At 39.2% G+C, this 13,636-nt stretch overlaps 1 protein-coding gene across 1 annotated transcript in view; it reads right to left on the bottom strand.

The window, feature by feature from the left end:
• LOC127000826 (cell adhesion molecule 3-like) overlaps positions 1 to 13,636 on the bottom strand; it is a 102,653-nt gene that overhangs the window by 22,349 nt on the left and 66,668 nt on the right. Inside the window, exons 5-6 of the mRNA XM_050864884.1 lie at positions 13,256 to 13,383; positions 4,741 to 4,847 (exon numbers count right to left, since the gene is read on the bottom strand). Coding sequence (XP_050720841.1) covers positions 4,741 to 4,847; positions 13,256 to 13,383 — 235 coding nt within the window. The remainder of the gene's footprint in view (positions 1 to 4,740; positions 4,848 to 13,255; positions 13,384 to 13,636) is intronic.

Genomic DNA, 13,636 nt, shown 5'->3' with positions numbered 1-13,636 from the left:
CTCCCCGCCCTCCCGTCCCTTTCAGTTCTCTCCCGTCTCTCCTCCCCTTCCCTACCTTGTTTTTTTTTTTCCTCCACTGTTCTCCTCTCTTCCCCTTAGGTCTTCTCTCTTCTCCTCTCCCTTTCTCCCTTCCTTTCCTTTGCTTCCCCTCCGCTTTCCTTCCCTCTCCTTCCCTTCCCTTCCTTCTTTTTTTTCCTCCACTATTCCCCTCTCTTCCCCTTACCTCTTCTCTTCTCCTCTCCCCTTCTCCCTTCCTTTCCCTTCCTTCCCCTCCGCTTCCCTTCTCTCTCCTCCCCTTCTCTTGTATACTCCTCTTTTCATACCCCTCCCTTCCCCGCATCTCCTTCTCCTTCCCCTCCTCGTTTTTCCTCCCCTCCCCTTCTCTCCTTCCTTTCATTTCCCTCTCCCCTTCTCTCTCCTCCTCTCTCTTCCCTTAGCATCCTCTACTGTTCAACTCCTTTCCCCTCCCTTCCCATTCCCTTTCCTCCCCGCCCTTTTCATTTCCCTCTCCCTTTCCCTCCCTTCCTTACTCTGTGTTCATCTGTTCTCCATTTCCCTTGTTTCTCCTCCCCATCTCTTTCCCTCCCTTTTATTTCCCCTTCCCTCCTTCCTTTCTATTTGTATTCTTCCTCTATTCACTCTTCTCTATTTTCCTTTTCCCTCCCTTTAACTTTCTTTTAGTTTCCTTCACCCTCTTCCTCTTCTCCTCCCTTTCTTGCGTTTCCCTTCTCCTTTCTCTTCTCTTCTCCCTTCCTTTTCTTTATCTCCTCTTATTCCCATTCCTCTTCACCCTCCTATTATTCCCATTCCTTCATTTCCTTGTTTTATCATCCCTCCCTCTGTTCTTCTTCCTCCCTTCTTCTCTCTACTGTTTTTCTCTTCCCTTCTCTACAGTTTCCTTTCCCTCACATCTCCTTCTTCATTCCTTTATCCCTCCTTCCCTCCTTTCCTCTTCTCATCCCTCTTGTAATCTCTTATTTTACTCTCCATTCCCTCACATCCCTTCTCCCCCCCCCTCCTCCTCCCCCCCCCCCCTCCCCAGCAAGGCTTCCTTTACACTGGGAACAAAAGACTTGGAGAGAGAAGAGAAAAAAAATGTATGAGTTTTTTTCCTTTCTTTTTTTTCTCCTCGTCCTGATGAATCGCTTAATGGCTTTTCTCTTTAAAGGAGGAGGAAAAAAAAGAGGAAAAAGAGAGAGAGAAAAAAAAATATTGTTGTTTCTACTGGAAAGGGAATCGTTCTGGCGTTTGTGTTTGTTTGTTTGTTTCTTTTTTTTTTGGGGGGGGGGGGTGAGGGAAGGAGGGGGTGAGAGAGGGAGGGAATGATGGGGTGAAGGAAGGAAGGGAAGGAGGGGGTGAGGAAGGGAGGGAGGGAGGAAATATGTCAGTGGGGAGGAAAGAAGAAAAGATGGAGGGAAAAAAAAGGTGTAGGTTGTTAGCGATACGAATTTAATGACTTTTTTTTTTTTTGTTTGTTTGTTTGTTTGTGGTTAAAAAATAGATAATGTGATATTCGGTTATTTATTTATTTCACTCATGTAATATTTGTTTGTGCTTTTGTTTACTTACTCTTTTTTTTCTTTCTTGTCTATTTATTCATGTCTTTTTTTTTTCATTTCTTTATCATTTATTCAAGTTTCTTTATTCTTTCTTTCATACATTCTTTGATTATTTCTTTCATTCTTTCCCATTCTTTTTTTATATTTTTTCCTATTCTTTCATTTTATCCATTCTTTCCTTATGTCTTTCTTTCTTTCGTTCTTTCTTTCTTTCTTTCTTTCTGTCTTTCTTTATTAAGTGTAACACATGTTTTATTTTTCGTTGTCATTGGAATTCTCGGTATTTTTCGCGTTATTATTGTTATTATTATTATTATTATTATTATTATTATTATTATTATTATTATTATTACTGTTATTACCGGCGCGGCTGATTGCTATTGGCGGCGTAATTATGATTGTACGGCGCGGATGGAATAAATACGACGCACTCACAATAATTATTCCTCTAATTGACCCCCCCCCCCCACACACACACACACGTTGCTGGGCCTTCCTCTGTGTGTGTGTGTGTGTGTGTGTGTGTGTGTGTGTGTGTGTGTGTGTGTGTGTGTGTGTGTGTATTTGATTTATAATGAAAAGAGATTTCAATTTTTGTTTTACTGTTTGAAGCGGAGTAAAATTAAATAGAGTACCCATCAGACACACACACACACACACACACACACACACACACACACACACACCGATGCATACACACACATTTGATTTTAATTAACACTGCCTATACAAAATTCCCGATGGTGCATGATAAAGTCACACACACACACACACACACACACACACACACACACACACACACATATAACAGCACTATCAACACAACAAATACATTCGTCATACTAAAAAACTCGCAACACAAACTCATAACACCTTACGGGGCAACACAACACACACCACAACGCAGAACTTAAAACAGTACCATCAAAACAAAAGACATTCGCAATACAAATATCTCGCAACACAAGCTCGCAACACTTCACAAAGCAACACCGCGCAACACTCTCACACATGGAGGCGCCCGCGGCTCGTCCCATCACCTTGAACGCAACACAAACACCGGGAATGCGATCAAGCAGCACTCACTCGCAACACTCCATCCCGCGTGAGGTTATGGAACACTAGGGAATGACAGGTGAGAGAGAGAGAGAGAGAGAGAGAGAGACTACTACCACTACTACTATTAAAACTGAAACTGTTCATTATAATCAAATATTTACTAATGAATCTATACAAAAAAATAGGAACATTTCAAAAGGAGCCCAATGTTTTATTTAAGTCCCCGATGTTAGTGAAGAAAGAAAGAAAACGAAGATATAGAAAATGAAAGGTGGGGTGTGTATGTGCTGGGGTGAGAGAGAGAGAGAGAGAGAGAGAGAGAGAGAGAGAGAGAGTAAATCTACATTCCATTATCCTTTACTTATCTCCTTGTAACACTTCGTAACACTGAGTAACACACTTGTAACACACACACTCTTGCATTAAATAGGGTGGACAGATCGTGTTGTTAGCAGCAAGTCACAAATCACTCCTCTCTTGTTTTCCTCTTTCCCCTCCCCTCTACTTCCTTTCTCACTTCCTTTAACGCCTTTTTATCACATTTGTCTTCTTCCTTCCCCATCTCTTCTCTCCTCTATCTCTCTTTCATTTCCTCTCCCTCATTTCCTTATCTCTATTTTCTTTCCTGTTTACCTCCTTCCTTCTCTTTCGTCTAATCTCTCCTTTGTTTCCTTTCCCTCACTTCCTTCTTTCATTCTCTTCATTTCCTTAATTTCCTTTCCTTCCTTTCCTTTCCTTTCCTTACCTCTTTCCTTACCTCTTTCCTTCTTTTTCGTTTAATCTCTTTTTTTTTCCTTTCCCTCACTTCTTTCTTTCATTTCCTTCATTTCCTTCTTTTTACTTCTTTCTTTCATTTCATTTCCCTCACTTCCTTATCTTTCTTTTCTTCCCTTCTTACCTCCTTCCTTCTCTTTCGTCTAATCTCGCCTTTTTTTTTCTTTCCCTCACTTCTTTCTTCCTTTCACTGCAAAGCACTAATCTAACGTCCTCGAAACACTTATTAACACGCATTAGCCCACCTGTAACTCTTATTAAACACTAACTTCTTTTGAGAGGCAGACGTGATGAGGTCAGGCATAGGTCACTTCCCGGAACTCAACAACACACAGCACCACTTAAACCGCTTTCGTAACACTCCACATCACTCACTAACTCACTTAATACACTTACTTGCATTAAACAGTGGCAGGAAGATTGTTGGATTTGCTGCACGTCATATTTCACCTCATAACGATAATTCAACGTCCCAGAAACACTCCATAACACTCTTGTATCACTCTTCTAATACACTCGCAGCGCACTGATTTGTTTTGGAAAGGGTAGTTATACGTCATTTTTCATCCCATAACACTAAATGAACGTTCCTGAAACACTAACACGAACTAACACACCAGTAACACCCAGCAACACACTCGCAACACACCCACTTGTCTAGGAGAGGGTGGGCAGATAATGTGCTTACTTATACGTCATTTTTCATCGCATAACACTAAATGAACGTTCCTGAAACACTAACACGACCTAACACACCAGTAACACCCAGCAACACACTCGTAACACACTCACTTGTCTAGGAGAGGGTGGGCAGGTAATGTGCCTGCTTATACGTCATTTTTCATCCCATAACACAAAATGAACGTTCCTGAAACACTAACATGAACTAACACACCAGTAACACCCAGCAACACACTCGTAACACACTCACTTGTCTAGGAGAGGGTGGGCAGGTAATGTGCTTTCTTATACGTCATTTTTCATCGTATAACACTAAATGAACGTTCCTGAAACACTAACACGAACTAACACACCAGTAACACCCAGCAACACACTCGTAACACACTCACTTGTCTAGGAGAGGGTGGGCAGGTAATGTGCTTACTTATACGTCATTTTTCATCGTATAACACTAAATGAACGTTCCTGAAACACTAACACGACCTAACACACCAGTAACACCCAGCAACACACTCGCAACACACCCACTTGTCTAGGAGAGGGTGGGCAGGTAATGTGCTTTCTTATACGTCATTTTTCATCGCATAACACTAAATGAACGTTCCTGAAACACCAACACGAACTAACACACCAGTAACACCCAGCAACACACTCGTAACACACTCACTTGTCTTGGAGAGGGTGGGCAGATGGTGTGGCTGGCTGTACGTCACATTCTCCAGCGTCACCGTCGCGTCGCTGCGCCAGACGTAGTCGTGAAGGGTGGCGCTACACCTGGGGGGAAGGGGGAAGGCTTAGTACGCATGGAGGAGCTCATTAAATCTGGGAAGGTGCAAATGTTAGGATGGGGCAGGTGAGGTTAGGTTAGGTGAGGTGAGGTAAGGGGAGGTTAGGTCAGGGTAGGTGAGGTAAGGGGAGGTTAGGTAAGGTGAGGGGAGGTTAGGTTAGGTGTGGGGAGGTTAGGTTAGATTAGATGAGGGGGGTGAGGGAGGATAGAAGAGAGGAAAGGACAAAAAGGGTAGGAAACACAAGGATACGAAAGGAAAGGAAAGGAAAGGAGAGAAAACGAAAGGAAAGGAAAGGAAAAGAGCGGAAAGGAAGGGAAAGGAAAGGAGAGGAGAGGAGAGGAAAGGAAAGAAGAGGAAAGGAAAGTTGAGAAGGGGAAAGGAAAGGAGAGGATAGAAAAGGAAAGGAAAGGAGAGGAAAGGAAAGGAAAGGATAGGAGAGGAAAGGAAAGTTGAAGACGGGAAAGCAAAGAAAAGGACAGGGAAGACGAGGAAACATCTGAACTGAGCAGGAGAGGAGTGAAAATGACAGAAAAGGGAGGAGAGGAAGAGGAGAGGTGGAGAGGTGACTGTCAAGGGTATAAGCACCTGGGTAGAATAGAGAAGAGAAAGAGGAAGGGGATTTAAATGCATTATACGCGCGGATAACACTAATTCCACGGCTTTTTGCGATGTTATGTTACGCCTTTTAGTGGATTGACTGGTAGGGGATAGTGCTGTCACCACCACCACCACCACTACTACTACTACTACCACTACTACTACCACTACTACCACTACTACTACTACTACTACTACTACTACTACTACTACTGGTGATGGTGATGCTGTTACTACTGCTGTTAATTGTGTTCTTCTTGCTGATGTTGTTGCTGTCATTACTGTTATCGTTATTGCTTTCCTTGTTATAGGCTTTGTTGTTGTTGTTGTTGTTGTTGTTGTTGTTGTTGTTGTGGTGGTGGTGGTGGTGATGGTGGTTGTTTCTGGTTGCGGTGTTAATGACTATCTAACTACTACTACTACTACTACTACTACTACTACCACCACTACTACTATTAAAACTGAAACTGCTCATCATAGTCAAATATTTACGAATGAATCTCTACAAACAAATAGGAACATATCAAAAGGAGCCCAATTTTTTGTTTAAGTTCTCGATGTTAGTGAAGAAAAAGAGAAAACGAAGATATAGAAAACGAAAGGCGGAGTGTGTATGTGATGGAGAGAGAGAGAGAGAGAGAGAGACGGGGGGAGAAGGGGGGGGGTTAAAGGAAAAAGGCCAGGGAAAGCAGGGAAAAAAGCGGAAACAATTATAAAGCCCCCCTTGAAAATTAATGAACAGGTAAATTGAAGTCACGCCTGCCTTTGTGAGCCCAACCTTAGCCTTTTATAATTTTCCTTTTTTTCTAATTTGATTTTTTATTTCATATTTTTGGGGGATCGAGGGTTCTACTACTACTGCTACTGCTACTGCTGCTACTACTACTACTACTTCTACTACTACTACTACTACTTTTTTTACAGCAGAGGAGACAGTGCAAGGGCGTAAAAAAAAAGAAAACTATGAAAAAAAAGCCCGCTACTTACTGCTCCTTACTACTCCTCCTCATACTACTACTACTACTACTACTACTACTACTACTACTACTACAACGACTTACTCTTCACATTTCACTCATCTCTTTTTTCTTAACTTTCCTTCCTTGAATTTCTGATTATTCTCGATTTCTTAGGTCAAGGACATTCACACATTTCTTTACTTTTCATACAGTTTCGTCTCATTTCCAGGGCAACGATAATAAAACAAAACAATAATGAAATAATAAAATAATAAAACAAAACAATAATGAAATAATAAAATAATAAAACAAAACAATAATGAAACAAAACAAAAAAAAATAATAAAACAAAACAATAATGAAACAAAACAATAATAAAACAAAACAAAAACAATAATAAGACAAAAACAATAATGAAACAAAACAATAATGAAATAATAAAATAATAAAACAAAACATAAAACAATAATAAAACAAAACAACAATAGAACAAAACAAAAACAATCTCGTCTCATTTCCAAGGCTACAATAATAAATCAAAACAAACTAATTATTTCCTTCTCTTATTTCACTCATTTGTTCTTTTTTTAACTTCCTTCCTTGCTTGATTTTTCTTTTATTAATCTCGCTTTTCTTTGGCCAAGGATATTAACTTTTTTTTTCCTTTTTCATGCAAATTCGTCTTAGTTTCATCGATTACCTGCATGAAAACTGATTAGTACTTTTTTCTATTGTTTCTTTATTTTCTTCTCTTTGTTTGTTTATTTATTTCCCATGATTCCCTTATTATTTACCGTTTATTTTATTTATTTATTTATCTCCTTTTTTTCTCGTTTCCTCGCTTTATTTCCTTATTTTTTTTTCTTTATTTTTTTTACTTTCCCGTTATATCCTTATTTTCTACCGTTTATTTTATTTATTTATTTATCTTCTATTTATTTCTTTAGTTTTCTCCTTTTATTTCCTTATTCCTTTCAGTATTTCCGTAGTTTTTTCTCTTTATTTTTTTTCTTTCTCATTATTCCCTAAATTTCCACCCTTTATTTTATTTATTTATTTATCTCCTATTTTTATTTAATTTCCTTCCTTTATTTCCTTATTCCTTTCTTTATTTTCGTAGTTTCTTCCCTTTGTTTCTTTATTTCTTTTCCATTATTCCCTTCATTTCTACCCTTTATTTTATTTCTTTATTTATCCCATTTTTTCTTTAGTCTCCCTCCTTTATTTCCTTATTCCTTTCTTTATTTTCGTAGTTTTTTCTATTTCTTCCCATTATTTATTTGTCTTCTTCCCTTTATTTCTTGATTTCTGTACCATTATTTCTTTAGTGTCTTCTCTTTACTTATTTTTTCTTTCCCTTTTTTATTTTGTTACATTTCCTTTTTCCTCCTTAATAAATATTCGCAAGCTTCTTCTTTCTTTCCCTTTCTATCTTTCTATTTTTTTACTTCATCTTTTCTTTTTTTTTCTTTTTCTTACATTCCCCATTTTTCCCTTGATAAGTATTTGCAAGCTTCTCCTTTCTTTCCATCCCTATCTTTATTTCTTTCCTTTTATTTTTTACTTCCTCTCCATTCCTTTCCTTTCCTTTCCTTTCCTTTCCTTTCCTTTCCTTTCCTCCCCTTCCTGTCCTTTCCTCTCCTCTCCTCTCCTTCACCCCTCTCCATTCCTTTCCTTTCCTCCCCCTCCTGTCCTTTCCTCTCTTCTCCCTCACCCCTCTCCATTCCTTTCCTTTCCTTTCCTTTCCTCCCCTTCCTTTCCTCTCCTCTTTTCTCCCTCACTCCATTCCTTTCCTTTCTTTTCCTCCTCTTCCTGTCCTTTCCTCTCCTCTCCTCTCCATTCCTTTCCTTTCCTTTCCCTTTCTTTCCTTTCCTCCCCTTCCTCTCCCCTCCTCTCCCTCTCCCCAATCTCTTCGTGACTTTTCTTTTCTCAGTTTTATTTTTCCCATATTCCCCATTTCCTCCCCCCCCCCTCCCCCCGCTCTGATTAATATTCGTAAGCTCCAATTTATTTATTTTCTCCGCATTGTTTCGTCTCCATTCCCTTAATTGCTGACATGAATAAGTAATTTCTTTTTATACGTTCAACCCTTTTGTTTGTTATTGGTCTGAACGCTTTTTGGTTTTGTGTGTTGCTGTTTTCCTGTTAATCTGTTTGTGTTTTAATAGTCTGTACACCTTAATGAGAGAGAGAGAGAGAGAGAGAGAGAGAGAGAGAGAGAGAGAGAGAGAGAGAGAGATAGGCCTTTTTTTTCAGCCAAGACAAGGTTGAAAATAAAATAATGTCTTTGATAGTCGCATTTTTTCAACTAAAAAAAAAAAAAACTAAATAATTAAAAAGTGTACGATCAATGTCATTAATTTAAGTCGCGAAAAAATATCAGCAGACTTTTATAATTTAACATGAAAAGGAAACTTGGAAATGTAGACTCTTTTTTTTTATATATATATACTTAACCGTCTTTTTTTAATTTTCTCAATCTGTATCTCTGTCTATCTTTCTATCTGTCTAATTATCAATCTAACTATCTATCTATCCATTATTTTTGTCTATTTTTTGTTCTTTTTTTTTGTTCATTTTTTTTTGTTGTTTTTGTTGTTTTTTTGTTCAGTCTATCTTTTTACCTCTTCTTATCTCATTATTAACACATCAATCTTCCTTTTCCTGTCATTAATCTCAATTTGTTTTTATATTTTCTTGTTTATTTCCTGCCTGTTTGATTTTTGGTTCCATGTCTGTATTAATCTGTATTCATTTATCTATCTTTCTAGAACTGTTAATCTATCAAATCACTTATCTATGTATCTGTCTCTTAATTTTGGTTTCCCTTTTATCAATTTTCAGTTTATTGTGTATTTTTCTCGTTCATTTTCTATCTTTTATAATTCTGTATCCATTTATCTATCTTCCTATAACTGTTAATCTATCCCATCACTTATCTGTGTATCTGTCTCTCAATTTTGGTTTCCCTTTTATCAATTTTCAGTTTAGTGTGTATTTTTCTAGTTCATTTTCCCTTATTCTGTTTATCTTTTCCTTTCCTTCCCGTCCTTTCTTTTTATACCCTCTTCTCTCTCCCTCTTTCTCCCACCTACTCTTCCTCCTTCTTTCCTTTTTTTTTCTCCTTTTTTGTCCCTTTCTTCTACCTTCATTTCCTTTGTGTTGTTCTTTCTTCTCCTCCTCTCTTTCTCTTCCTTTTACCTGCCTTCCTTCCTTCCTTTAACCTATACCAATCTAACCATCTATCTATCCATATGTCTTTCTATCTATCTATCTATTTTTTTCCTGCCTCCTATATTTTTTTTCGGTCCATGTTCTATTGTGACATTCATGCATGGGGGGACTTTATTTTTTATTTTCGTCTTTATTGATAATGTTTTCACGTGACTGACTGTTATTTCGTGCTGTGACGGGCGGGGTGGTGACAGCCGTTATGGGAGAGAGAGAGAGAGAGAGAGAGAGAGAGAGAGAAGGAATAATCGGAATGGTAGGAGGAAGGTTAGGTAAGAGAGAGAGAGAGAGAGAGAGAGAGAGAGAGAGAGAGAGAGAGAGAGAGAGAGAGAGAGAGAGAGAGAGAGAGAGAGAGAGAGAGTAGTGGTGGTGGTGATGGTAGAGCAGTGTAGCCAATCCAGGTCAGACAGTGTTACGAAAAGGTCAAAATCAGTGTTACCATTTTTGCATTAGTTCTAAATTTTTATCCTTGACATTCTTTTTTTTTGTCGTGTATTTTCTGTCCTGTTTTATTTTTTTTCCGTCCATTTTACAAACTTTTTATTTATTTTGTTTTATGTTTTATTATTTTTTGTTTTATCTAATTTTTCTTATCTATATTTTCTCATACCCGTTCTTTTTTTCCTTCTTCTCCTACCTATCCTACCTCCTTCCTTTGTTATTATTTTTGTTTTATCTATTTTTTCTTATCTATTTTCTCATTCCCCTTCTTTTTTTCCTCCTTCTCCTCCTACCTATCCTACCTCCTTCCTTTCTTTGTTTTCTCCTTTATTCCATCTATGCTTTCTTCATTTGCTTCTGTCTTCCCTTCCCTTCTCCTTCCTTCCTTCCATCCATTTCTCCCTTCCTCCTTTCTTTATTCTATCTCCCTTTCTCCTTCATTTGCTTTACCTTTCCTCTTTTTTTCCTTCCCTTTCTTTCTCACTACCTTCTATCCTTCTTTCCTCCCTTCCTTCTATTCCTCCTCCCTCCCTTTCTGCTATCGTTCCTTCCTTCCTTCCTTCCTTCCTTCCTGTGGTCAAACTTTAGCTCTAAATCTTGAAAACTACTGAATAAGGAGGTAGAGACAGGGTGCTCTCTCTCTCTCTCTCTCTCTCTCTCTCTCTCTCTCTCTCTCTCTCTCTCTCTCTCTCTCTCTCTCTCTCTCTCTCTCTCTCTCTCTCTCTCTCTCTCTCTCTCTCTCTCTCTCTCTCTCTCTCTCTCTCTCTCTCTCTCTCTCTCTCTCCTCTTTCAAGTCCATTCATTCGTTTCTTCTTATCTCTTCCTCCATTTCTCCTTTTTCCTCCTCTGTATTCCTTAGAGATTTTCCTCCTCCTCCTCCTCCTCCTCCTCCTCCTCCTCCATTCCGCAAATTCCTCTTTTCCTCCTCTTCGTCTTTTCAATATTTTTTTTTATCTTGGAGGTTTTGTTTGAAATATTTGAGTGTGTGTGTGTGTGTGTGTGTGTGTGTGTGTGTGTGTGTGTGTGTGTGTGTGTGTGTGTGTGTGTGTGTGTGTGTGTGTGTTTCTTTTCCTCCTTGTTTTTCTTCGTCTTCTTTTCTTCTTCTCCTTCTTCTTTTTATTATTATTTTCTTTTTCCTCTTCTCTTTTTTTCTCTTCTTTTTATCTTATTCTTCTTTTCCTTTTTTTTTCCCTCCTCCTCCTCCTCCTCCTCCTCCTCTTAAATTTCCATCCACCTCATAACCCATTCCTCTTCCGACAATCTATCCTAATTTTGCGGCCTTCCTTACCTCCTCCTCCTCCTCCTCCTCCTCCTCCTCCTCCTCCACTCCATAACGTATCATCTTCTCTTCACAAGCTTTCCCTCACCTCCTCATTATTTTATACTTATCTTCCTCCTTTCTTCCTCTATTTCTTTACCATTTTCCGTTCACGTGGTTTTCTTGTTCCCATTTTCTTTATCAGTCACTCTATTTTTCTATTCTTTGTTCACTCTTTTTTCTTCTTTATCTCTGTTTCCTTTCGTTTCCATCTTTTTGTTCCTTTTATCATTTTTTTCTCAACCCCTTTACCGTGTTTTTTTTCTCTTCACTTTCCTTTCGTTCTCTTTCACTCCCTATTTTTATCGTCAATCTCTTCCTCATTTATCCATAATTGCACTTTCTTTTCCATCAATCGTTATCCTTCTCAACTATCCACTTTCACTCCCTATCTTTCTTATCAGTCCTTCTCCTATCTATCTATCCATTCACCTATTTCCTATCTTTTTTTCCTCATCTGTCCCTTGCCTCCACTTTTTCTATTCTGTTACCTCTTCTCGCTTCTCCCTCTTCCCTCCTTCGTTTCTCTCCACGACTTTCATTTTTCATTCATTCACTTCTTCACCTTCTCTTCTCACCTGTCCAACTCCCTCCCACCTTCTTTTCCACCTGTCACGATCCATCTTCTTACCTGTCTTCTTACCTTCTTCCTTTCACTCCCTATCCACCTATCCATCACCGTCTTACCTGCGCGCACCTGTTTCTTTCACCTGTTCCTGCATTCTCGTCTATTTTCTTTTTATCTTCTTTGTACCTATTCAAAACTTTGCTGTATATCCTTTCAGTTTTTCTTTATCTACAACCTCACACTCTGCTTTCTCTCTCTCTCTCTCTCTCTCTCTCTCTCTCTCTCTCTCTCTCTCTCTCTCTCTCTCTCTCTCTCTCTCTCTCTCTCTTTCTCTCTCTCTCTCTTCTCCTTTCTTCTTCCTGTTCTTCTTCTTCGTCGTTCTTTTCTCAGCCTCTTTCAGTCCTTTCTCTCTTTTCCTTTAATTTTTTACCCCACTTTTCACTTTCTTTCTCACGTTTTCCTTTCCCTTTCATTCTTACCTTCCCCTTCCTTCCCATTCTCATATTTTTCTTTCTCTTCCATTCTCATATTTCGCTTTCCCTTTCACTCACATATTCCACTTTCACTCAATTTCGCCTTCCTCTTTTTCTGCTATTCTCATTTTCCATTTTCCCTTTCATTTCCATATTTCTCTTTCCCTTCCATTCTCACATTCCCCATTCTTTTCCATTCTCATTCCCCTTTCCCTCTCATTCCCTCATTCTTCTTTCCCTCTTTCTCTCTCATTTTTCTTTCTCTCCCATTATTATCTTCTCTCTTTATCCCATTCCCTCATTCTATCCATCTACTTTCTTCTTTTCCATCTCCCTCTTCATTTCTTTATCACAGCCTTCCATCTATCCACTCTGCTTCTATCCACTTCATTATAATCCGTCATCCACCTCTCCGTCTATCCACCTTCTCTTCCTCTATCTCCCTTTTTACCTCTTTATCACAGCCTCCTTACTCTCATCCCCCATATCTATACTTTCTCCATCCATCCCTGTCTTCACGTCCATCTCACTTTTCATCTCCTTACCAAAGCCTCCCATCAATCCACCCTTATTGTACCTTTTTACTTTCATCCACTTTCTTCCCTTCCATTTCCCTTTTCATCCCTTCTTCTGTACTCTATTCAGGAGCAGTAAGTAGCAGGCTTTTTTTTTTTTCATTAGTTTTTTTTACGCCCTGTCTGTAAAAAAAACCCACCTTCATTACTCCCATCCACCTCTTTCGCACTTATCCCCCACTTCCCTTACACCCCTCCCTCTCACCTCTCCCTCACCTGTCCTCGGCCTTACCTGAGATCAAGGGCCCCCGACGCGAAGAGTGAGGGCCGCGTGGTGAGCGTGAGGCCCAGCGTGGTGGTGTGCAGTTGTGGTGACCCCTCGCTGTGCACCGGGTACGTCACCAGGTGCTCGGGGCCCACCTGTGCACGGGAGAGAAGGGGGGAGAGAGAGGTGTGTTAGTGATCGCCTGCAGGGTATATCAGCTTCCCGTTTTCTGTCATTCCTTTATTCTATCCATCTACTTTTTTTCTTTTCCATCTCCCTTTTCATCTCTTTACTACAGCCTTCCATCTCTCTCTCTTTTCCTTTCATTCTCATATTCTTCTTTCCCTCTTTCTCTCTCATTTCTTGTTCTCTTCCATTATTATTTTCTCTTTTTCTTTCATTCCTTCA

Source organism: Eriocheir sinensis, chromosome 19 (assembly GCF_024679095.1).
Source record: "Eriocheir sinensis breed Jianghai 21 chromosome 19, ASM2467909v1, whole genome shotgun sequence".
Lineage (NCBI taxonomy): Eukaryota > Metazoa > Arthropoda > Malacostraca > Decapoda > Varunidae > Eriocheir > Eriocheir sinensis.
The sequence above is the reverse complement of the archived record's forward strand: the minus strand, read 5'-3'. Positions and strand labels throughout refer to the sequence as shown.